We start from the raw sequence: 22,869 nt of genomic DNA, 5'->3' as shown, positions 1-22,869 counted from the left end.
CTGCCATAACCTCACCACTGATGTTGAGAAGGTGGGTGAAGAAGAAGGACTGCTTGTGGAACTCCTCAATGGCCAAGACTATCGGCCCATCCAAGCTGCTCCTCAGAGTCTTCTTCGAGCCACTCTTGTCTGCTATGAGGGACTCCAGCATGGTCCTCACCATGTAAAGCTTTGGAAAAAAGGTGACAAGCAGTTACCACTCTCCAGACCCCATCACACACAGCCCTGGTGTTCTGGGAACAAAGAAGTAACACTTCTCCAAGGTGGTGACCACCCTCTGCACACACAATCCACTATCTTTCAGAGCTACAGATAATTAAACCCCTAAAAGAAGAGACTTTGGGAACTATACAACAAATTAGGCACAAAAGCAACATTTAACACACAACAGCATGAAGATTTAGTGGAACAGAGCATGGAAACAGCTGCTAATCCACAGGGTGGGAGGCTCCTACGTGGCTCTAAGACCATGAATGCCCCACACAGGAGACAGACATTCACCTACCTGTGTGCTTGATGGTCCTACGGCTCGTCGTGGGACTTTAATATCAAATCCACCTTTGGGATCCTTCTCACCCCTCAGGCAAGGATCATTTGGAGGCTCTCGACCTCCCTCCCAGTCACAGATCGTCTTCCGAATCGCCTGAAGGACGCTGGAGTGGGGGGAGAGGGAAAGCAGTGCTTAAGCTTGGTTTTACTTCAAGATGAAAACACCTATGTCTGTGCACATCTGAGAGGAAAGCCACCCGAGGTGGGATCACACACAGCTGCTATTGGTGGGATGATGCCCAAAAGTTATCTCTGCAGGAGCTGCTGGCCGAGGCCTGCTGGCTGCCCGTGTACTGCAGCACACACAGGGCCACGCGCTCACACATTACAGAGTGTCACACTGACAAACACAGGGGTTTGGCACTGCACTCAGGGACACACTGACCTGATCAGAACATTCTTCTTCTTCCTGACAGCCTGTCGGAGAGGCTCCCTCAGGGTCACCTGGGCAAAGTCCTGCAGGGCCGCGTAGATGGTGTTGCGGATGGCCTGGTTGAAGACGCTCTCCATCCGCCCCATCAGCACTTGCAGGCCTTTGATCATGGCAATCACCTGGAGAAAAGGTTAAACCCAGATGGATTTGCTGTTCTTACATTGTGTGAAGAGGGCTGTAAATCCAGCACTGAGAGAATTCGGGACTGAATTAATTCTACTCAAGTTAACATAGACGTGGTGATCAGGCAGCTAATTTTGGGGTGTTAGCTGCTTTACAGGTCATAAGAAGCTGAGGAAAGCATTTATACCATCAGTTTCTTGCAAATGGCCCCTGTCCTTTGTTTCTACTCATCATCTCTTGGTATCTTTAATCCCACACAATCCCAGGAAAATGCACATGCTCCACGTGTGGGTGCAGCCTTCCCTGCCCAGCAGCCCAGTGGAGAAAACCATGAGGCAGCATCCAAATCACCCTGGACTGTGCAAGGCAGGAGGAAGGAGAGAACATCCCAGAGCCTGGCTCAGAGGAGTGTTCCCATTTACAGAGAGCCAGGCTGAGAGCTGATGTGTCCTGGGGCCTGGCTGAGCATCTCCTGTGCTTGCACAGCTCCTGAACGCAGCTGCTGCTCCAGATCACACTGATCTGCAGGCCCCCTCTTCTGGGTTTGTGTGGCAACATTTTGGAAGCAGGGGGCCACAGGGGTGACTTGTGTGAGAAGCTGCTTCCAGCAGGGCACTGGCATTCAATAATGAAAAGAACAGAGATGTTTTCGTGAACTTTCCTCAAAGCCCTGACTGATAGGCCTGTGTAACTGAAAAGCTTCCAGCAGCATCTCAAATTCCCCCCATACCCAACAGAGCCAATGTCAGCTGGCTCCAAGACAGACAAAAAGCTGGCCAGAAGCGATTTAAAGGAGCAATTTAAATTTAAATTTTAAATTCAAAGCAAATTAAGGGATGTGGGAACCCTTAACATGGGTCACAGGGATAAGGAACTGGCAGAGTATGGTGAGAACACCCTTCCACTCTCTCTCCCTGGCCTGAGGAACACGGACAGGAGACCAGCATGGCCTGGCTCTGACTCTTGTGCAAGTGGCACCTACTTCCACAAAGGCAAACTTCTCCTCACTGGTGTAGTTGTAGCGGGTGGCTCTCTCATACTCTTCGGCTGTTCCTGGGCAATCCTTGTTACAGAATTTATCTGTGGGATGAACCAGCTTCCAAGAGTACTAGAAAATGGAAAGAGACAATGTCAACATTGCAAGGAAGAAGAAGATAGGCTAGAAAGACTGAATTAGGCCACATGTCAAAAAAACATTCCCTAAACATCACTACAGCTTGACATTCTTGACTTTATTATCACTTAGTGAGTTGGTTTTCTTTATCTGGGAGGCTGCCAGTCACACTAGGCTTTTGACATCCATGGACTTGTGTTGAGATGTAGTCAAAACTTTGCAAATTAACAATTCCCATCATCGTTTGAATGACAGTTGTAGTTGCTCCAGACCCAGACTCATCCCAAACTGCTGCCAGTGATGCAGGGATGCACTCACCACTTCCATGACGTGGGCACTCCACTTGGACAGCAGCTGCAGCCCCCGTAAAGCCAGGTCAAAGAGCTCCCTGTACTCCTCATCTGACTTCTGGCTGTCCAGGCCTGAGCCAGTGACCACCTGGAAGACACCACATCATGTCAGGGCTGCAACCAGCAACTTGCTGCAGGGCCTTCACTCAGTCAACAGATTCCTCTCCCAAGTCCCACTTGAAAAGAATTCCTGACCTTATGACCAAGCTAGAATTGAGGAAAGCATATATTATCCCTTGGGAAAGGGGACCCTGGCAAGGCTCTTTTTACACAGGCAGTCAAATTATACCTTACAAAAAGAAATGAGTCTGACCTGTCACCTCAGAGCAAATAACTGGCTGTTTTTATTCCACTTTCCCACTCCTTTTCGATGGTCTAATACTACTGAAATCCTTGAGAATTCTTTACTGAATTAAGTTCAAATAAGCTCTTACAAATGCCAAAAAAGAAGCGCCTGAGAATGCTAAATGTTAAACTGACATTGATGAATGAGGATCACACATGTGCAAAAAGCAGTCCCAATGACACCAGAGAGAGCCCTGGCATTTCAGTAATGAGAAGAACAGAGATGCCTTCGTGAACTTTCCTCAAAGCCCTGACTGACAGACCTGTGTAATTGAAAAGCTTTATTTGCAAGTCATTGGTGTTCTGACGTTTGCCTGATTATAAACATTTAGCTGCCAGGTATTTTTCTGCTTATTTTAAGGAAGCTGTGGCCAAGGAGCAGAAGCTGTTGCTGTAGATGTCCTGGCACACACGATTTTGAACCTGCAGGAGCAGTATGTAACTTGCTTTTTTCTTGCTGCATCAAGAGCAGTTTGTTCCAGCCACGTCCTCCATCCCTGCTCGCTGTACATCTGTGACAGACCATGCCCTGCCACCTCGTGCTGTCCCAGCCTGTCCCCTCAGGAGCCTGGCTGCAGGGACGAGGCTGTACCCACCTCGCTGTTGCTGTAGCGCGCCAGCTCCGAGATGAAGCGGATGTGGTCGTCCCGGATCTGCACCATCTGCTCACAGATGTTGTACTGGGGGCTGATGCTGCTCTGAGTGCACGTCCACCTGGGCAAAAGAGCAGCAGTGTCACGGGCAGGACACAGCTCCCACTCACACACCCCAGGGACTGCTGCTCTCCTCACGTCAGGGCGCTCCGGGTGCGCCACCCGCGTGGCAAATGTCAGCCTGTGTCGTCTCTCTGGCGTGTGGGGTCCTCCAGAGTGGTCTCACACAGCCTGAGGGGACACCTGCCTCACCTTTCAGCCTGAATGTGTCTGCTCCATGCACCCTGAAGGCTGCTCTCCATGTGGGCTCGCCTACCCCCAGGGCAGAGATGGCAATTTCCAGGGCCATCATGGGACAAGCTCTCAGGGAAGGATGAACTTCCAAGTTCTGCACTGTTTGCATCCTGTCTGCTAAACTTAAGGATTATCCTCCCCTTAGAGGTCCTCCCTCCAGGTCTGGGTCGTGCTGCCTTCTCCTGCAAAGGAAAACTCTGCAAAGAACTAGCCCTGCCATTGTTTTTGGTTCTGGCTCATGCCATCAGCTCAGTGAACAATCTTGAGTATAAATGATGAGCTGCATATGATTAACCTGAACTAGATTTTCATTTGCACTGAGCCACATGTACCATGTAACAGTGTAATGTCATCTAAAAAATGGCAGCACTCCCAAAGGCACAGTTGTATGAAGGAATGGGACAAACCAGATCTATTTAATTTAATATCTCCTTTCTCCCTGTAATGTATTAGCCCCAGATATAGAACCAGAATGGCTCCACCAAAATGTTCTGTGCAGGGAATTGTCTATCAATGAGATTCTCCTGTCTCACTCTGTCATCACAATGTAGAATTCAGATAAGACTTTTTATTCCCCTAAATGATTGTCCATCTTGTGATAGTCCTGTTCTCCCATTTAGACTGGCCATACAAAAGGAAGGTGAGGAACCTGCTCTTGATATGAAAATACACATATCCCTACACTTAAATGCACTTGTTGCCAGTATCTGTGGTGGTAGAAGGTGCTGGAAAAGCTGGGCCATGTCCTCCCTTGTGAAATCCATCCTCCCCCAGTACCCCTGTTTGGCTCTTACCAGTTTCCACGTGCTCCCCACCAGACAATCAGCAGGTTAGCAGGACTGGCAGGGCTGCCCCAGCCCTCCCTGCCACACACAACCTACTCACAGTGCAGAAACAAAGCGCCATGCGGGAAAAACACCAATTAATTCCACTTGCACGGAGACAAGGAGGGAGAGAAAGTGACAAAAACAGTATTAGTAAGAAATGGGGATTACATGGAAGCACCTTGGCAGAGTTAGAGCTGGGAGTCCCATGCAATTGGCTGGGAAGGCAAGTGAGTGAGGAAGAAACATTGGTTAGTACGGTACGGCACACAGACCTGGTGAGACAGATTTCAAGGACAGACATTAAAATTGTGCACAGGTAAAACAGCCCATGAGCTACCTGGGTTTTGAGACGAGAAAATGAGGAATGCTGCTGACACAGGTTTTGTTGAAATGTGCTTTCTGAATGACTTGAGATAAAAAGGTGCAAATCTTCTGATGATTTTTCTCTTTTAAAAAGAGTTTTCAAGAATATTCTTTAAACTCAATTACACAGAATCTTTTCCTTTTTTTTTTCCCCAAATTTTAACTGAAAACTTTTTTCTCAGGAGTTTTGCCACGTTGTTTTCAAACCTCTCCTGAACAATTAACAGGCACTTTTCAACCAGTTTTGGGGAAGGCAGGGGAGGAGGGCTGCTCCTAGCAGGCAGAGGAGCCAGACCCTCCTGGGTGGAAGGGGACGAGCAAACAGAAGCCATGACACTGCAGGTTAGTTCCTGTCCTGCTGAAGAGACAGCCCGGCCTGGCTGCTCCTCACAGACACCAGAGAAACCTGATTTCCACACAGTGCAGTCCCACAGGTGGAAGGCCACTGCCTGGTGAAAGCCTGGCTGCCACCCGCCACCACAGCCAGACGCAGCTCAGACCTTGCTCACACGTGGCTGCAAGCCTTACTCCAAGGATATCCAAACCTACAACAATTCATCTGGCAATCACTGAGTGGGATGCAAAGCTACAAACACAAGTGGGGCCTCTCAGGTGCCTGCTGTGACTGAAACAACATCTGTGGATTCATCTGATGGCAGCAGCAAGTTGCCCGTGAGCCCAGGCTGCTCCTGAGCTCTCCACTCCTGCTCTTCTCTCACAATATTCAGAACCACAGAATCACTAACATTGGAAAAGACCTCTAAGTTCATCAAGTCCAACCTTTGACTGATCACCACCCTGTCAACTAAACCAGAGTACTGAGTGCCACATCAAGTGGTTAGTGCCACATTCAGTCTTTTCCAGTTCACTGACTTCCAGAGCACCTGAGCCCCTGGTTCAACCCTCCCTGCTGCTGTCCCTCCTCATGAACCCTGCCTGAGCTAGAGGAGACACTGCAGAGATCCACTGCTGTGTTCATGCTCTGGAGGATTTTGTCCTCGGGGTGCAAAGTGTGGATTAAAATCCCCCCAGAGCAGGGACACGCCGCTCACACTCACACAGCTCGCAAGCACTCGGCGCTGCCCCGACCCACACTCCAGCCACCCTTCCCTCCTCCTGCCTCTCTGCCAGCCCCTTCCCAGCCCTGCCTGCTCCCAGGGGATGGTGTCACAGAGCTGGCTGCACCCCCAGGGCCAGGACATCTCCCCATGCAGGGACAGGAGGCACACACAGAGCTGGCTCACGCCTCGGGGGACACGCACACCCGCGGGGCTGCCACGGCCCTCAGGACACACACAAAGCCAAGAGACATTATGGCAGGCACTCACTTGGATTTGTTCTCCTCATAGTGAGCACTGGTCTTAATGTATCTGGCCAGTTCTATCTGCATATCGCCGAATAAAGGAACCACCTGCAGCTGCTGGAAAAGAAAACAAAAGATGGTTGGAACACGGCAGAGAGAGGGAGAGGAGAGACAGAGAGAGAGCCTGGCCCCAGCACAACACAAGGGACTCCAAAGAGGCACGCTGCACCTCTGAAGCTTTGGAAAGTGTCAGGCTGTTGGAAGCAGAGTGTAAACCACTACTCACTCCTAGGAAATGACTGAGAATGATCACCAGGCTTTCTGCAGGAGGAAATCCGCCCTGTGAGGGCCCACTGCTACCAGGCTGGTGATGGCCAGAACGGTTCAGTGCTGTAACCAGCCAGAGGAAAGGCTCTTTTTACAACAAAGAGAGAGAAGTGTGGTCCTGAGCAGGCCTTATTGTCTCCCAGCCTAATCCTCCAAGAGAAGAGAGGGATGAAAACCATCATGTTGCTATTCTGGACACCCAGGAAGGTGCCAGCTTTCCCCAGGGGCTCAGCACTGTGGTTGCCTGTGATGTGTCTTAAAACTTCTCAGTAAGGAGAAAGACACAGGCAATGTAACATGGCTCTGCTTGCCCTTTACATCTCAGGAGGTTTTGGATGGGAAATAAATTCCAAGTGCTCTGAAGATACCTCAAAGGACCTCAGTACTCTGAAGGGACCTCAGACAGGTCCCTCCTTCACTAAACTTCCACCTGCAAACAAAATCCAACCAAGGGCTACTGACATCTCATCAATAAAACACGAAGCTTTAACTTCACACACCTACAAAAGCCTTGCTCAAAATTCAGGGACGATGGGGGCAAATTCCCTGTCTTACTGTCACACACCTCTCAGGCTGAGTTGCGCACAAGGTGTGTGATGCTGTCATCAGGGATTCCCACTGGCACTTCCACAAAAGATTTAAATGAAGAGGTAGTTCATTGTCACTACTCAAATTCCTGGGCAATCCACTAGAAATTTAATCAGAAGGCAATAAGTAATGTAGTGAAGGAGTAGTTGGTCTTTCCTTATTGAGACCTCATAGTTTGGAGTGGTACTTAACTTATAAGGTGAGACCATGGTAGATGCTGGAGAAGTGCAAATGGAAACCAAGCTGGAAAAGAGAAGGTCACCCCATGCAATGGAAGGTATTTTACCTCATTCTCTGATGGCCCACAGCACTTTGCAATGACCAGCAAACCTGTCTGAATGCACCAAGATGACCAAACTCTACAGATTACACTGAAGGCTTGATTTAGAGATTTAGTTGATTTAGCAAAGCTGAATCGGGGAAAACCCAGAAGACTCTAAAGAATGACATGATAAATCACCTTTGCAGAGCAGTCTCCCCAGTGATAGGAGGGATTTTAAACACCTCATCATCACCCTTTCCATGAGATTATGGTGTCTGTGGCCCTCTGCTCTGGGGGCTGTCACCAGGAAATGGTGCAAACTGGGATAAAGAGGTTCCCACTCGCTCAGGGGAGGATGCAGCACACCAACCTTCCATCACACCTGGGCTCACCTATTCCCTGCCCTGCCCACAGCCAGCACATCACCCACAACTGAACCTCAGGGCAATAAGCAGGGAGACACCCTCTATCCACAACCAATCTCCTCATCCAGGCTCCTCAGCCCACCTCTGGCTGAGGTACCAGGGAGAATCCACTGTGCTGGAAGAGTGAGGGCAAGGAGTCCTCTGTGCCCTCCCACAAATCATCACCTTCTCATTTTCCCTGATCTGGAGCAAGTGTTGATAACAGAAACTAATCTTTCCATCTCAGGGGAAAGATTAATAAAGGGCTCAGGAAGAACTGCTGAAGCTCAGTAGGTTTCAAAGAAAACTAATTGCTCCATCTGGGAAGTCCTTCTGCTGTCCTCCTGCTCTTTGCCACCAACTCATTTGTCTTCTGCTAGATCCCACCATGCCTCCTGCAGCTGACCCTCTCCAAACCCTAAATGCCTCCCAGTCCCAGCCTGTGCCCAGCAGCAGTGGAAAGGAGGCACCACCTTCCCTGAGGTGCTGTGTGGGCTCTCAGCCCTCCTCTCCAAACAGGGATATCCCAAACCCTCCCTGTGCTGAGTGGTGCCAGGGCAGAGCAGCCTGGCCTCCAGCTGTGGATCAGACCATGGCCAGATGTGCTTCAGCAGGGAGAGGTTGTGTGGCTGCTCCCCACACTGCCCCTGGGAACACCCAGGTTTCAAGGGCCTTTCCCCAAAATCCACATCTCAGACAAGACAAAAACAGTTCATCAAACCCCAGAGAGACCCTCTGAAGATCTTGCTGAGCATCTCCAAGTCCTAGTTGACACAAACTCCCTAAAAAGCTTTTTCTGTGCAGGGACCACAGTTTATACATGAAATAAAACTGCCAGATCACACATTGGCTCACCAGCTGTGTCCTCTGTCCCTCAGCTCAGCAGCTTACAGAGGGAAAGAGAAGCAGAACCATCACCCACACAGACCTCAGCAAACCAGCCAGGTTTGCTGAAACCAGAGACTGCAAACCTGCCTCAGGGATGTGCACAGAGAGGGAAGCCATGGAACAGCCCCTCCATCCTGTGCCCCAGAGCTGCAGCTCCCACTGGCTGCCCAGCTCCAGAGCCACGGGAGCACAGCCAGCCCAGCACTGCTCTACACCCACAGCCCTGCAGGCACTGAGGGTCAGCAGTGCTCACCTCACCCCTGCTGCAGCTCTGGGCCCAGGCCTGGTCACAGCAATTCCATTCCTCAGCCTTTGGCCTAGGTAGTTGCTCAGCCCTTGGGGTTTTTGGACCCGTAAATGATTCCTGTGGTTTGTTTTTTGCTGTGGTACAGGTTGCTAATCCATGGGTCTGCAATAAACACCAGCCCCACACAGACAGGTCACTGACCTTGAAGAATTTGTCTATTTTGCTAAGGTTGATTCTCTTCTTGGCATCCAACTTGTAAATGTTGCTGACATTCCCATCCATGAGATACAGGCCAAACCCCATCACCTGGAGGAGATGGAAAAGCAAGGTTTTCTCAGCATGAAATCAGCAGCACAAGTCAAAGACAGTTCTCCATCCCTCAGCACGAGGAAAGAATATTTCGGGTTCCTGGTACCACCTGACCCTCAGGAGGAAATGTTTAAAAACATTAAAATGTTTAAAATGTATCTGCCAGGATGCACATGGCAGGCAGAGGACACACGATGGATTGCTTCAGCTGTCTGTGCAAGAACACAGGATGCTTCTCTTGGGTATTTGTTCTTCCTTCTCTCCCCACATAACAACAACCCAAAAGTTTTCTCCACCCAAAGGCAAAAGTTTACTCCTGGAGAAGAATTTAAATTATTCTCCTGGATTGATTTCCGTCCCTCCACCCCAGTAATTCAATAAAAATCATTACAGAGAGTCAAACCCTCCACACTACCCTTCAGAAAACCTGAGCTGACTCACACCATTACAATGAAGTTTTTATGGTAATAACAGTGACTGCAATGATTGCCAGTAACTGACTGACAGCAAAAACAAATACACCAAACAAAGAGATACTCTGGCATGTTTATCTTGTGGGCTCTTTACAGCCAGAAAAACAAACCTGGGAGCATCTGCACTCTGCAGGGAATTATTGCTGGGAATGGGCATCCAGAAGAAAATTCTGGGTTACAAAGTTGGTGGTGATTTTACAACATCCTCTGCAGTTGCAAAGGTCAAGCCCATGATCCTGCACTTCCATGCACAACAGAAAAACCCCCTCCAGCCTTGGGGGATGAAGGCACCCACCAGAGCTCACCCACCATGTGCTCAGCACCAGGCAGGCAGAGCTGCTGGCAGCACTGGGAAGGACTGTGGGGAAAACAGAGAGAGGGAGATGGGGAAGAGAAGAGGAAAGGGAGAGAGGAAGGAAGATTTTTATATGGGAATAGGGGAGAAGGCCATAAAGGACAGCAGAGGATTGATGGGACAAGGTCCAAGTAAGGGCAGGAACAGAGGCAGCTCACGGCACTGCCCAGCAGAGCTGCCACTTCAGACCACTGGGGTGGGACATCCCAAATTTGGGGCCTTGTCCAGCCTGTTCAGCTGCACAAAGAGGGAGTGGGAGGACTGAGGTACCACAGCAGAGCACACAAAGCATCAGGGATCAGAAAGGGAACAGGAAGAGAAGGAAGCAGAGCAGCTTTGCTGCTGCCTGCAGAGCACTCACAGCAACTTGTGTGAGCAGAGGACACTGTCTCTGCAGAGAAGGGATGCACACCAGCCCAAAGGGGCAAAAAATCAAGAAATTGAAGAGAGATGTTGTCCTAGGAGTGAATTTCATTTTACTAAAACAACAGTGAAACTATGCAAGCACCCAGCCCCACAAGCACGGCCCAACCTCACCTTTAGGAGCATGTGCTTCTCACTGGGGGTGAGATACATCTTGTTTTCATAGTAATCCACACAGATGTTGACAATATCAGCCAGCAACTCCTCATAGCCAGGGATAACCTCTAGCTGTTGGTGCAGACACTGAAACACAACAGAAGCCACATTATCCACTTGGGCAGAGGAGCAGCAGAAACCAGGGAGGAAACATTTCAAGGATTAAGAGTAGAACAATAAGAGGTTCCTTCAAACCTCACTTGTGTGCTTTTCTTAAGTTTATCAGCAGAGAGTGAGCTCATGGTACCACCTGGGAAGAACAACCTTGTTTTGCAGGACAACTCTGCTTCAGACTGATCACAACACCCAAACACCACACAGTGAGAGAAAGGAGGGTGACTCTGAGCAAACTGTTTGACTCCTGTCCCTGTGCAATATTTTAACACTTAGCAGAACCACTGGAGCCTGTGAAATGTGGAGGGCCATGGGGGCTGAGCTGCAATCCCCATGCAGCTGCAGGGGATGGAGTTCTGGCAGAACCTTCACCTCCAGAGCTCTTCTTACATCTTTTAGACCTTCATCTTTGTCCTGACATAGAGACCTCCAAAGCCACCCAGGATGACACACGAGGAGACACTGCTAGAATTACACAGCCTGACCAAAAGACCACCAGAGCCAGTGGCAAAGACCCAACAGCTGCTGCCACAGCCTGGTCTGAAGTGCTGCCAGCCTCAGCAAGATCACAGCTTCTCCCTGCTCACGAAAGGTGCAGTGGCTCAGAGCAAAGGGACGTGCCTGGGTGATGCGGTTGTGGTTTGCCAGGAACATGGAGAGGTTCTGGGACTCTTGGATGGACTGGGGGTCTGCCATCTTCCGCAGGAACTGGGCAGCTCTGCAAGGGACAAATCCAACATCACCAAGGGTCACTCAGCCAGCGGGGGACTGTCACCACCCACACACCCTGCAGCAAAGCTGCAGCCTCAGACCCCCCTGCATCACAGCTCAATTCACCAAGAGGGAATTGAAACGCAACAGGGCTCAGAGATTTGCCTAAATTCACAAAGAGAGCCTGGGACAGCACAAAACCCCATCTCCAGCCCTGATGCCCTCCTGCCCTCAGTGCTGGTCAGACCAGGAGCTCCCTTGCAGACCAGGCACAGCCCTGTCCCCACTCCCGCCGCTTCGCCCCCTCTCACCTTTTGTAAGCAGAGTGATCATTTTTGACGCTGCACTTCATGTTCTTCAGCTCATCCAGGACAGCAAACATGTTGATGAACTTGCCCAGGGTGAGGAGATAGGCCTCGGACACGAAGTCCTTCCTCCTCTCAGCGTGGCACAGGCGCTTCACCTCGCTGCAGAAGCGCTCGATGGCCTTGCGCTGCGGGGCAGGCTCGGGGTCATGCATCACCATGGGAGCCCTTCCACCCATCACCAGCTCCCTTAAAAACCACCACCAGCTCCCTTAAAAAATGCATTTTCAGCTGGGTGTGGAAGCTCCAAGGTTCCTCTCTGCTGTTCCCATGCAGTGATGAAGCATTGTTACAAATCACTGCTGACAAACGCGCTCAGTGCTTGAGGGGGGAAAGAACACTCCAACTGCCCCTGCCCCAAGCGTGGGATGTTCTGCAAAATCAAGGCTGCCTTTTTTAGGTGGGGCACAGAGACCTCACAGGATATAAAACCTAACAGTGATTGTGAAACTCAGGTGCAGTCAGTTGTAACTGCAGGAGGTGATGGGGAGCCCACAGCAGCTCTGTGACTGCCACATGGCAATGGACAATCAGCTCCTCACATCAGCCAACATCCCCAAAAACAAGAGCCTGGGACATCCTTAGCTCCAAACAGTGGGGGCTCTGGGTCCCCATGAACCTGAAGGGCTGAGGTGTGCTCTTTTCCAACTTGTATAGAAGATTTTGGGCCTGAGCAAAGGACACACAGATTTTCCTTCACAGGAGGTGAAAGAGGTCTTTCCACAGGAGGTGGAAGAGACCTCCTGTCAGGCAAGGATAGCACAACCCTCCTTAGGATGTTAACACCAAAGTAAATAGATTATTTTTGCCTCTCTCCTTGACCACTAACACCAAAGTAAATAGATTATTTTTGCCTCTCTCCTTGACCACTTACCTGAAAATACATGAACTTCATGAGCTTGGTGACTTCTGGCTCCAGGACTTCCACTGTTTTCTCATAAATCTCCACTCGGTTTGGCTGTTCGTTACATTTCACCTGCATTGCAAAGAAAATCACCCCTGTCAGCATCAGCTTCTAACCAGCTGTGGGTCACTGTGGCACCATCTTCTTGTTTTACATGGAGTCCTGTCCCCACCCAAGGACAACAGAGGGACCTGAGAAGGAGCTGCTTCTCAACACAACAGCTGAAAGCAAAAGGGGGTATTTCAGATCTGAAATTCTCTCCATGCATTCTAAAAAAGTGCAATCCTGACTCTGGGGGATAAAAGTCTCCTAATGCATTTGTCTGGCATAGAACACAAGCCATATGGAGTTTGGACTTGCTGTAAAATGTGGGAATGTTGTAGCATGAAGTTATTTGAGATTTATGTTGCAAGACACACAAGGCACCAGGTTACAGCTCTGCTAGAGCCTCACTGGGATTATTCTGGGTCTGTTGAGGAGCAATTAGAAATCACTGGGCTTGTCTGTGGCTGACAGCAACTGTTGCTGGACTCCTGGAAAGCTAAATTTAAGGGCTTACTCAGTTGCTATCCATGTCATTTCCAAAACAGTTACTTGGAGTCATTATCAGACTTGCAGGGAAAACAGCAGCTGCCCAGGGCATCCTCTGACTGTCCTCCTCTGGTTTTGTGTGCAGCTGTTGCTCCCAGAAGGCTCTGATGGGGCTGACAGCTCTGGTTCAGTAACCCAGCAGCTGATTCTGAGGGCATGGGGGGACACAGCAGCCAGCCTGACGTGGGGGACAATGCCAAAGGGGCCTTGCCCTCTCTGCAGTGGGCAATCTAAAGTCCCCTTGGTGTTCCACACTGCAGTTAGGCAGTACCACAGAACCACAGAATATCCTGAGCTGGCAGGGACTCACATGGATCACAAAGCCCAGCTCCTGGCCTTGCCCAGGACAGCCCTGAGAACCCACCATGCATCAATGGCCAGCCAGGGAGGAGTGGTGCACACTCAGGTGCAGGCTCTGCCCTTCTCCTGTGAAGCCACAGTCCCTGATGCAGCAGGGAGCTGCCCCTGACCAAGCAGGGAGGTTGGGGGGCTGAGCACAGGACCCCCCTGGCCACATCCACGTGCCCATGGCAAGGCACAGGGGTCACTGCAGGATCAGACCTGGTCAGTCTGTGACTGAACCCTCTGCATCCTCTGCTCCCCCATCACACACAGCACTGAAGGGAGCACAGGGGGAAGGGCAGGGATGCCACAAGCTGCTCAGAGAGGCACAAATGTCACAGGGAGGACACTAAACCAGAGGATTTCTAGTGCTGCCTTGCCATCAGCTTAGCCACAGCCTTCTGCTGGTGTAGCCAGGGGAGGCAACAGCAGCACAGCAGCACATACAGAGTACTCATCCAACAGCAGGAATCTCCTCATAGCTGGGTCTCAGCATCATCCTCTTTAGTTTGCTTTGTTTTTTCTGTTCTCCTGTCTCCAAACTAACCCCACACTCAAGACAAACCCAAAGAGGTGCTCTGGGAGCACCCCTGCCTGGGAAGGGCTGCACTACCTGAGGGATTGCTCGTGAGCAGCTCCTCCACGTGTAGAGCATCACGGCGTACTCGTGGCCTTCTTCCAGCATCTCATTCTGAAAGACAGAGGGGTGTTGGTGGGCCAGGGCAGGCACTGGGGGCTCAGCACCCTGGGGACAGCACCAGGGGACTCACCATGCTGGAGTGCACCGTGGCCTGCTCGATGTACCTGGCAATGCCTGTCACAAAGGCGTTCCTGTCTTCAAAGTTCGTGTCAAAATTAGCCTGTGGGCAAAACAGAGAGATGGGGATGAAAACACACAGCTGGTTGTTTGCTCACCTGGTACAGCCTAACGTGGGATGTGGTGGCATAAAGCAGAATTAGCAGGGCTCCTGGGGCATGGGAGGAGCCTGTGAACTATTTGAAGGGCTGCACCTCTAGGTCTGAAGTAGTTTCATACATACACACGCCCTGAGATGCTTTGGAATCACACATGGCCATCCTGCAGGGAATATGTGTGAAAATACAGCAGTCAAGACTGACAAATCCTTGTAAAATGAAGCCAAACTTTATTGGAGCCACACTAGAGAGAAAAGCCACTGCAATTATTCTAAGGATTTTAGCTTGGTAACTCAAAGACAGATGTAGCCTTATTAATTTCTATTTATGCCCTGGCTGCTGCTAGGGGAAGACCACATCCTGTCAGCAGGATGTGAAAGGGATAAACACAGAGAAAGGGCAGGGAATGAGCTGTCTGGAAAACATAAATATGAAAGTCAGCTCTCATCCAGGTGCTATTATCAGTGCCACCATTGCTCTTGCAAGCACAAACAGATGTTGGGACAAACATTTGTTCTGGAAGCTGTGAGACAGTTTTGGGTTGGGATCAGGGAGCAAGAAATTGCAGAGGCAGGTGGGGGATGGAAAAGCAGCTCCCTGGGTCTCTGGGGTGCCCTTCACATGCTCTGTGCTGGGTAAGTTCTTCTGCCAAGGCTGGCTGATGGCATCTGCTGCAGGGCAGGGCAGACTGAGGTCCCAAGCACCCAGAGCTGCTCCTTGTGACAACAGCAGCATTGCAGAGACCACACTCACCTCAATAACTGAGTAGAAAAGCTGGGAGCACAGACCTGTGGCCACAGGGCTGCTCTTCTTAGTGCCTCCAGGACAGCACATGTGACCAGTGTGACAACAAAGCTGAGACTGCATGTGCGTTTCTGGCTAGCAGGGGAGAGGGCTACACAGAAACTGAGTATGATGAAGAAACAGGCTTGGCCAGCACCTCCAGATCCAGCTTAGAGTTGGTTTTTAGGCCCAGCTGTGTGCACAACTCATGGCCCTGAAAGGAGGCTGTGCCATAAGGTGGACCCTGAGCCCCTCCTGAGACACAAGCCAGCAAAGGCTAAAAATTTATTGAAAGAAGAGATAAGCAAATAATTACATCAAGGATTTTCAGGGAGAGCTGAAATTTGAACAGCCCAGAACGACCTTTGTGTCTGATAACCCACAGAGATACCAAGGCTCTGGCACGAGGCCGGGGTCTGACCTGCTGAAAGAGATCCTGTAATTCCAGAGCCCCGTGCACAAGGCACAACAATCACAGTGCTGGTGTATTTACACACTGCCAGGGCTGAGCCAGCAGCTCAGGAGTGGCAGGATGGAGAAAGGAACCCCCTATTATATTTAACCCTGGGTGTGTGCTGTAGGGCAGGGTGTGGTGGCCAAGCAGCAGAGGCATCCCACTGTGGGAGCAAAAGCAGGAGCCCAGCCGTGCCCTGGGCCCCTGCCAAGCTTTGCTTGGTCAGTGCAGCTGCAGCTAAATCTGAGCTGTTCAGGGCACAGAAGTGGTTCTAGCAGCTGCCCTCCCTTGCATGCCAGCAGCTCCAGCTGTGCTAGAGGCACAGGCCAGCCACAGGCAGGACTTGGAGCCTGCCCCGCTCAGTTCGATGCACGCACGATCACGAAAAGGAAGCCCAGAAATATGTGCACAAATAAACATCGCTGAGAACTTTCTGCTGCTATCACAAATCTTATCTCCTGCTTCCTGCCCATTCACGCACTCCGGTCCTCATTTTTGCTCTGCCTGAAAAGTCCCTTTCACCAATGCCTTCCTTTTAAAGTCCTTGGGAGCAGATCTGTGGCTAGATCTGTTCTGAAGGCTCCCTTGAACCCTGAATGTTTTTGGCTGGTTCTCACAGCACCGTGGGGCCCCGTGCTCTGCATGAGCCACTGGAACAACCCTCGGGGAGCTGGGGTACCTGGTACATGATGGAGGAGGGAGGAGGCTCGATGCATGGCTGCTGGTCTGGCAGGGGCAGCTCCTCCAGCAAGTCCACGTTGGACAAGGCATCCTCGAGCGTGACGTGAGTCGTCATGGTTGTGGATGTTCAGTTCCCCTGCTAAATCCAAAGCAAAAGAGAGGGTGATAGACAGACAAGACAACCAGCCAGCAGGCAGGAGACTGAGTGGGAAAGGACAAAACCAGATTGGCTGGCATTGCAGGGGATAAAATCCCAGTTTATCTGTTTTCCCTTCTCTTGTGCATTAAACCTACACCTCTATGTCATCTCTCTCCTTCTGCAATTCAACAGCAGAGCAGGAATGCAGAATAAGAGAAACACAGCTACCCACACAGGCACTTCTCTCTTAACTCTATGCAAAACTCTCTCAGGCAGAGCAGCTGGGTGCTGCAGTGCAGCTTTAGCAGCCCCGGGTGAAAGCGTGTGCTCCGAAATGCAAAGCGGTGCTATCAAGAATATCTCCTGAAGCAGCTCGATTAGAGAAGTATGACGGACGCTGACACTCATATGCTCTCCTTCTCACACACATGAACAGCCCTGGAAACTGTAAACAACCAACTGCATTAATTCCCAGAGGTGAACTGGAAAGGCTCGAGTGCTGTGCAGGCAAAGCTGTGGCACTGCAAGCAGCAAAAAAAGAAGCTGCTGTTAAATTTCCCTACTTTTACCACTGACGTGGCATCCCCTGCCCAGCCCCAGCCTGCCCTGGAGCTGCCAACAGCGCCAGGAGCAAAAAATAAAAATAAATACACAAAATAAAATCAAAGGGAAACATTTCTGAAAGTTCCCTGGCGCTTACCCCAGGCAGGGGCCCAGTGGGAACCACAGAACAAACCTGTGTGTCCCCGTCTCCCCTGGCACTCACCTTGGCTGTGAGTGCTCAGGGGGACAGTGCTGTCACCCAGGCTGAGCCCTTGTGTAATCACAGCCACAGGGCTTCCCCAGTTAATGCCTAATCCTGTGCAATAGCTGCTGCTGACCTAGAGCCTGTGTCTCCCAGAAAAACACCCTGCTGCACTTAGACATTTGCAGAGAGAGAATTCTTTAAATATTGACACCTCATTCAATCAGCAAATCACACCCCCTCCAGTGCTTCTTGCCTCACTCAGAGCCTGTCTAGTTTGAAATGTGAGCCTTTGAGTTTCGTTGCTCTGATCTGCAGGACAGTAGAGCTCCCTAAATCAAAGCTCCCATCGAGACACTCACACATTTCAATAAAACACCCTGCAAGCCAGCTAAGCTCTTTGCCTGCCTCATTACAGAGTATGTTTTCAAATCCTTTAATCATCTCTTTGGCTTTTCTCTAAGCTTTTGCAACTTTTTTTTTTGCCAGACACGGTAGCAGGCAGACACAAGCAGTGCCTGCATAAACACCAAATGCAACAGGAGCAGAACATCCCTCGAGTACATCCACTCCTTTGGGCACCACTGCTTCCAAGAAAATCAGCTTGCTTTTTATTTGCAGCACTGAGAGCATGAAGAATAATGGCTGTGGGACATCCATGGACAGACATTCTCCCAAAAAGGGCCACAGCTAAGGGGGAGGCACAGTGTGCATTCCTGGGGTGGCTTCACCTTGGGTCATAAGGAGTCTGTACCATGCCTCATCACTGTGGGCTGCAGGAATATGTATGAGCCTGGCAAAACTCATTCCTGCTCCACAAATGCCTCCCCAAGGCAGCAGGCAGCTGAGAAACAGGTTTGGTTGTACCTGCAGCTGAAACATCATTAAATGAGTGCCTGGAAAAACCCCAAAAATCTCAAGCAGCGTTTCCTCTCCACATCTAAATTTCTGTTTCTTTCTTCACCTCTGTCTGGTAAAATGGTTTCCTGTTACAAATTGTGGCAACTGTCAAACCCAGACATCTCATTTCTGCAGCTCCCTCCCTGCCTGCCTGCAGGCTCAGCCTGCCCAGCCCACAGAAGGACACAGAGCTGCCCACCACGCTCCACCACCCCCCTCCAGCACCCCAGGACTCACCCCTGGGATCCCAGAATGACACTCCTGGCTACTCACTCATGCTTCATTACGTACTTCAGGCTTGAGAAGGCAAAACTTTCCATTTCATAGCTTTGAGGGCTGTGGCTGTTTGTTTGGGCTTATTCCCCATTTTTCTCTTTCTAAGGCCCTTTGTGCAAGGTGTTGTCCATTTGCTGTAACCAAAGGAACTCCCACAACAACCCTGAGACACCCAAAGAGCTCAGCAACTCAAGGGCCAAAATTATTGCTGCTCTTTGGGCCACACCAGCAGAAAAGGGTACCAAATCCAGCATCAGGGCCCTGCTGTTCCAGGCAGTGCACACACCTGGGAGTGAAACCAGTTCATACTCTAAAAATCTTACACTCAAACAGGCAGAGAGGAAGGGTGCAGAAATACATGAACAGAAAAGAATGCATCAAGTCATTGCAAGTGAGAGGTGCCATCAGCCACCAGCCCACCCATGCTTTGCCATGGCTGAGCAGTGCAAGGATGCTGATGCAGCTGGAAAAACTACAGACTTTGAGGGTTTAACACATGAGTTTTTATGGGGACTTCTAGTTCTCACTCCATCCTTTCTTAAGACCAACCAGGAACCCAAGAGCAGCTACAGGGAACAGTGTGGTCAGCGAGGACTTCCCCTGGACCCCATGTCTGTAGCATGTTGCCACAACATATATTTATTAAAAAATAACTTCACTGTGTAAAACTTTGGTTTGACTCCTGCCTAAAATGCACAGGACTTGTAATTGCAGCCACCACCACAGTCAGGAGGTTCTCTGCAGAGTGAGTGAGGCTGGCAGAGCTGGGCCTCTGCTCTGCAAGACACAGATGTTAATAACCATGAAATTACCCTTTCCATTAAAAAAGGAAGCCAAACTGCATGACTCCTGAAACTGTTTTTCTCTATCTCCACTCTACATTTTCTGCCATCCCATTAGAGCTGAGTTCTAAGCATTTGCACCATCCTTGTCTCTCAGCAACACAATTATCCTGGAATTTTTTCTTTTAGAATAACTAAATAGTATTTTTTTTCTGGTGCCAAAGAAAGCGGGTCAAGGAAGGAGACAGGTATATGAAACTACATTTCCGATAGAATTGAGAAATTTAGAGCAAGTTTATAAGCAACCCACTGCTGACAGTTAAAGCACTTATTGGGAAACCAAATCACACAGGCCAGCATTGTTAATAGTTGACCAATTACTGATCTTCCAAAACAAATCTTCCCATTTCTTATGCAAAGATGATAACTGTTTGTTAACAAAATTGAATTCAGTGAAAATGAACTCAGCATATTCTGCTTTACTCCAGAGACCTTGGTCAGAAAATGGAAGCTTTTCCCCTGCTCCTTAGGCTTCATTAATAATGATGAACTGTACAGAGAAAATGAAAAAAGACTTTTCCTTGGCAGGGAATTAGCACAGAATTACATGGCTGTGACACCAGAACACTGGGCTAGTCACCCATCTCCGTGACTAACCCCAGACTACCGTCAGCACGCCAAACAGGAGGGTGATTTTTCTTTCGGTATCTCAGGGCAGGAGGGTGCAGAGGCTTCAGCAGCTCAGCCTAATTCTTTGAGACCTTTGTGATCCAAAGCCCCCAGGCGGGAACCCCCCGTGGGAAGCGGCAGATGGCAAAGGGGACAGGCTGTGCTGCTGGCAGTGTCCCCTGACAGCGCACACACCCCGCACCCTGCCCCCTTCTCCAAACAGCCCCGGCCACGCAGGGAGCGTCCACTGTGTGCTTCCTCTTCTCCTCCTCCTCGTTCTCTCCCGGTCCTTCCAACCCACGGGAAACTCCCTGCGGAACCATCCGCTGGCTCCCTGCCCCTCGGCCCGGTGGGATGCGGGCCGGTATTTCCAGCGGCACCGGGGCAAAGTTGAGCACAAAGGAGCCGTGCCCGGCCCCGCGCACGGGCACCGGCGCCGGGCGAGGATCCGCGACCCGCGCCCAGCCCCGACCTGCGGCCGCCGCTCCAGCCCCTCGTTCCCAGCGCTGCCTCTGACCCCGGCGCTGCCGCCATCCCCCTCAGCCCGTTCGAACACCATATTGCCACGCCACGGGCGCTCCGGGAGCCGGCCGGGGCCGCCCCTCCATCATCAGCATCCTCCGGGCGCCCCGTTCTCCAGCGCCGCCGCCACCCCGGCCGGGCTGGCGCTGCCGCGGCGGGGCCTGCAGCGCCCGCGGGCCCGGGGCTCGGCCGCTTCCCCCGTGCTGGGGATGCGCGGCGGGGGAAGGACAAGGAGGATTTGCGCTATTTTTTCCCCGGCGCTGTGCGGCGGCTGCGGGCAGGCTGAGCGCCGCAGGTAGCTCGGGGCATTGTGGGATACATCCCGCACATCCCGGCCCGTACATCCTGGCCCGCAAATCCCGCACATCCCGGCTCGCACATCCCGCACATCCCGGCCCGTTCATCCCGCACACCCCGGTCCGCACAGCCCGCCCCGCCGAGCCCGCACCTGCCCCGCTCCGCCCGCCCGGGGCTCCGGGGAGATGGGGCTGGGCGGCGGGCACTGCCCCGCGCAGCCCCGGGGAGGGCAGGAGGGAGGGAAGGAGGGGATGGAGCCGCGCAGCCCCGCGCCCACCCCCGCCCGCTCACCTGCGCTCCGCGGGGGCGATGCCCGGCGCCGCGGGATGCTCCGCGGGGGATGCAGCGCGCCGCCCGCACAAAGAGCAGGAAATGGCTGCAGCAAGTGCACTTCCGCGGCTCTCCGCCGGCCCCTCCGCGCGGCGCGGCGGCGGGGGGAGCCCCGGGCCCGCCGCGGGAAGGGGCTGGAGCGGCGCGGGCGGCTCCTCCCCCAGCGGCGCGGGGGATGCGCGGCGGGGCCGGGGCTGCGGCGCTGCCCCCACCCGGGGCCGGGGCTCTGATCGCACCCGGGGCTGGGGCTCTGAGCCCACTCGAGGCCGAGGCTGTAGCTCTGACCCCACCCGGAGTCGGGGTTCTGCCCCCGCTCGGGGCCGCGGCCGCGTTCCCCCCGCCGCGGGCAGCTCCGGGCTGGCGGCAGCGCGGCGCCGGCGGCTCCCGGCGGGGAGGGGAGAGAGCGGGGGCCGGCTGAAGCAGCCTCTCGGAGGGTCGGTGCTGGCACAGTGGGTTTGGGTCGCTGAGAAAGCAGGACCAGGCTGGGATTCCCCATCTCGGCGCTGCTGGGCTCGCTGTGTCGCGGGTGTCCTCGGAGGACCATTGTTAGGCGTCACCTGCCATCTTAACAAACGCGCTGGTGGCGGAATGCATGCACGTGTAGAAAACACGCAGAGCCTCGGATGACTGGGCATGTTGGGCATCAAAACCTGAAGGCAGCGCCTTTGCTCGGAGCTCCAATCCTCTTTTGAGTCAGCACTGCATCCCAAAGGTCTGGATTTTGGCGTTTTGGCATCTGGCTTTTTTTCAGGGGCAGGTTTCCAGTACTTTGCTCGTACTGCTGTTTAAAGCTCTAATACAGCTCTTCAGATGTACTGTGAAACCCAAGCTCACAGCTTTCAGAGGGACACTGCCTCATGGTGACCAATATAAACCCTGTATGGGGCTGTCTTGATTATTGAAAGACACTGGTGTATACCCAAGGACTGACTAAAGTCTAGATACAGGTCTAGATGTATTTCTGTGGCCGTGGCAGTGCTCCTTTCCTGAGCACGAGCCTGTGCCAGAACCAGATTGGTACCTGGCCTTTCCTGGATCAGAGTGACCCCTGCAATTCCTCAGAGGCTGCTGCTCTTGTCCCTGAACGTGTGGGGCTGAATTTTCTTCCTGTGGGTGCCTTTGGCTCTGCAGGGAGGCTTGGACACCAGGTTTACAGTGCAGATCTGCTGCTGCAATTTGAATGCATTCCATGGGCTGAAGGGATTGGGGTCTGCAATCTAGAAAAGCCGTCTCAAGAACTAGCTTTGTTTTAAAAGACAGGACCACGCCTGAAAAAAGTGTATCAATAAATCTCTGGGCATAGAACCTTTCCCTTCCTAGCATTTCTTCTTTGGGGGTTGGACTAAGTGACCTTTAAAGGTTGCTTCCAACCCAAACTATTCTATGATTCTGTGATATCTATGGTTCTATCTCACCCTTGACTAGAACACATTGAAGCCATCATTCCTCTTTTTACAAGTATACTTGTCAGAAAAATTCAGTAAGTGAGCATTGTTCCTCACTTGAGCATTGTTACAGACACAAAAGATTTAACAGCAAATACCATTCTGAGGCCATGGGTGA

At 51.7% G+C, this 22,869-nt stretch overlaps 1 protein-coding gene across 1 annotated transcript in view; it reads right to left on the bottom strand.

The window, feature by feature from the left end:
• CYFIP2 (cytoplasmic FMR1 interacting protein 2) overlaps positions 1–21,580 on the bottom strand; it is a 48,769-nt gene extending 27,189 nt beyond the window's left edge. The window contains exons 1-16 of the mRNA XM_063413654.1: positions 21,268–21,580; positions 16,645–16,785; positions 14,584–14,673; positions 14,427–14,504; positions 12,851–12,952; positions 11,923–12,104; positions 11,522–11,618; positions 10,745–10,873; positions 9,272–9,376; positions 6,380–6,471; positions 3,511–3,628; positions 2,538–2,657; positions 2,088–2,213; positions 935–1,101; positions 506–653; positions 16–169 (exon numbers count right to left, since the gene is read on the bottom strand). Of these exons, the coding sequence (XP_063269724.1) occupies positions 16–169; positions 506–653; positions 935–1,101; positions 2,088–2,213; positions 2,538–2,657; positions 3,511–3,628; positions 6,380–6,471; positions 9,272–9,376; positions 10,745–10,873; positions 11,522–11,618; positions 11,923–12,104; positions 12,851–12,952; positions 14,427–14,504; positions 14,584–14,673; positions 16,645–16,761 (1,825 nt within the window). The 5' untranslated portion in view covers positions 16,762–16,785; positions 21,268–21,580. The remainder of the gene's footprint in view (positions 1–15; positions 170–505; positions 654–934; positions 1,102–2,087; positions 2,214–2,537; positions 2,658–3,510; positions 3,629–6,379; positions 6,472–9,271; positions 9,377–10,744; positions 10,874–11,521; positions 11,619–11,922; positions 12,105–12,850; positions 12,953–14,426; positions 14,505–14,583; positions 14,674–16,644; positions 16,786–21,267) is intronic.
• Positions 21,581–22,869: the final 1,289 nt, after the last annotated feature.

The sequence above is a fragment of the Prinia subflava genome, chromosome 16, assembly GCF_021018805.1.
Source record: "Prinia subflava isolate CZ2003 ecotype Zambia chromosome 16, Cam_Psub_1.2, whole genome shotgun sequence".
NCBI lineage: Eukaryota > Metazoa > Chordata > Aves > Passeriformes > Cisticolidae > Prinia > Prinia subflava.
This window is presented reverse-complemented; position numbering and strand designations above follow the sequence as displayed.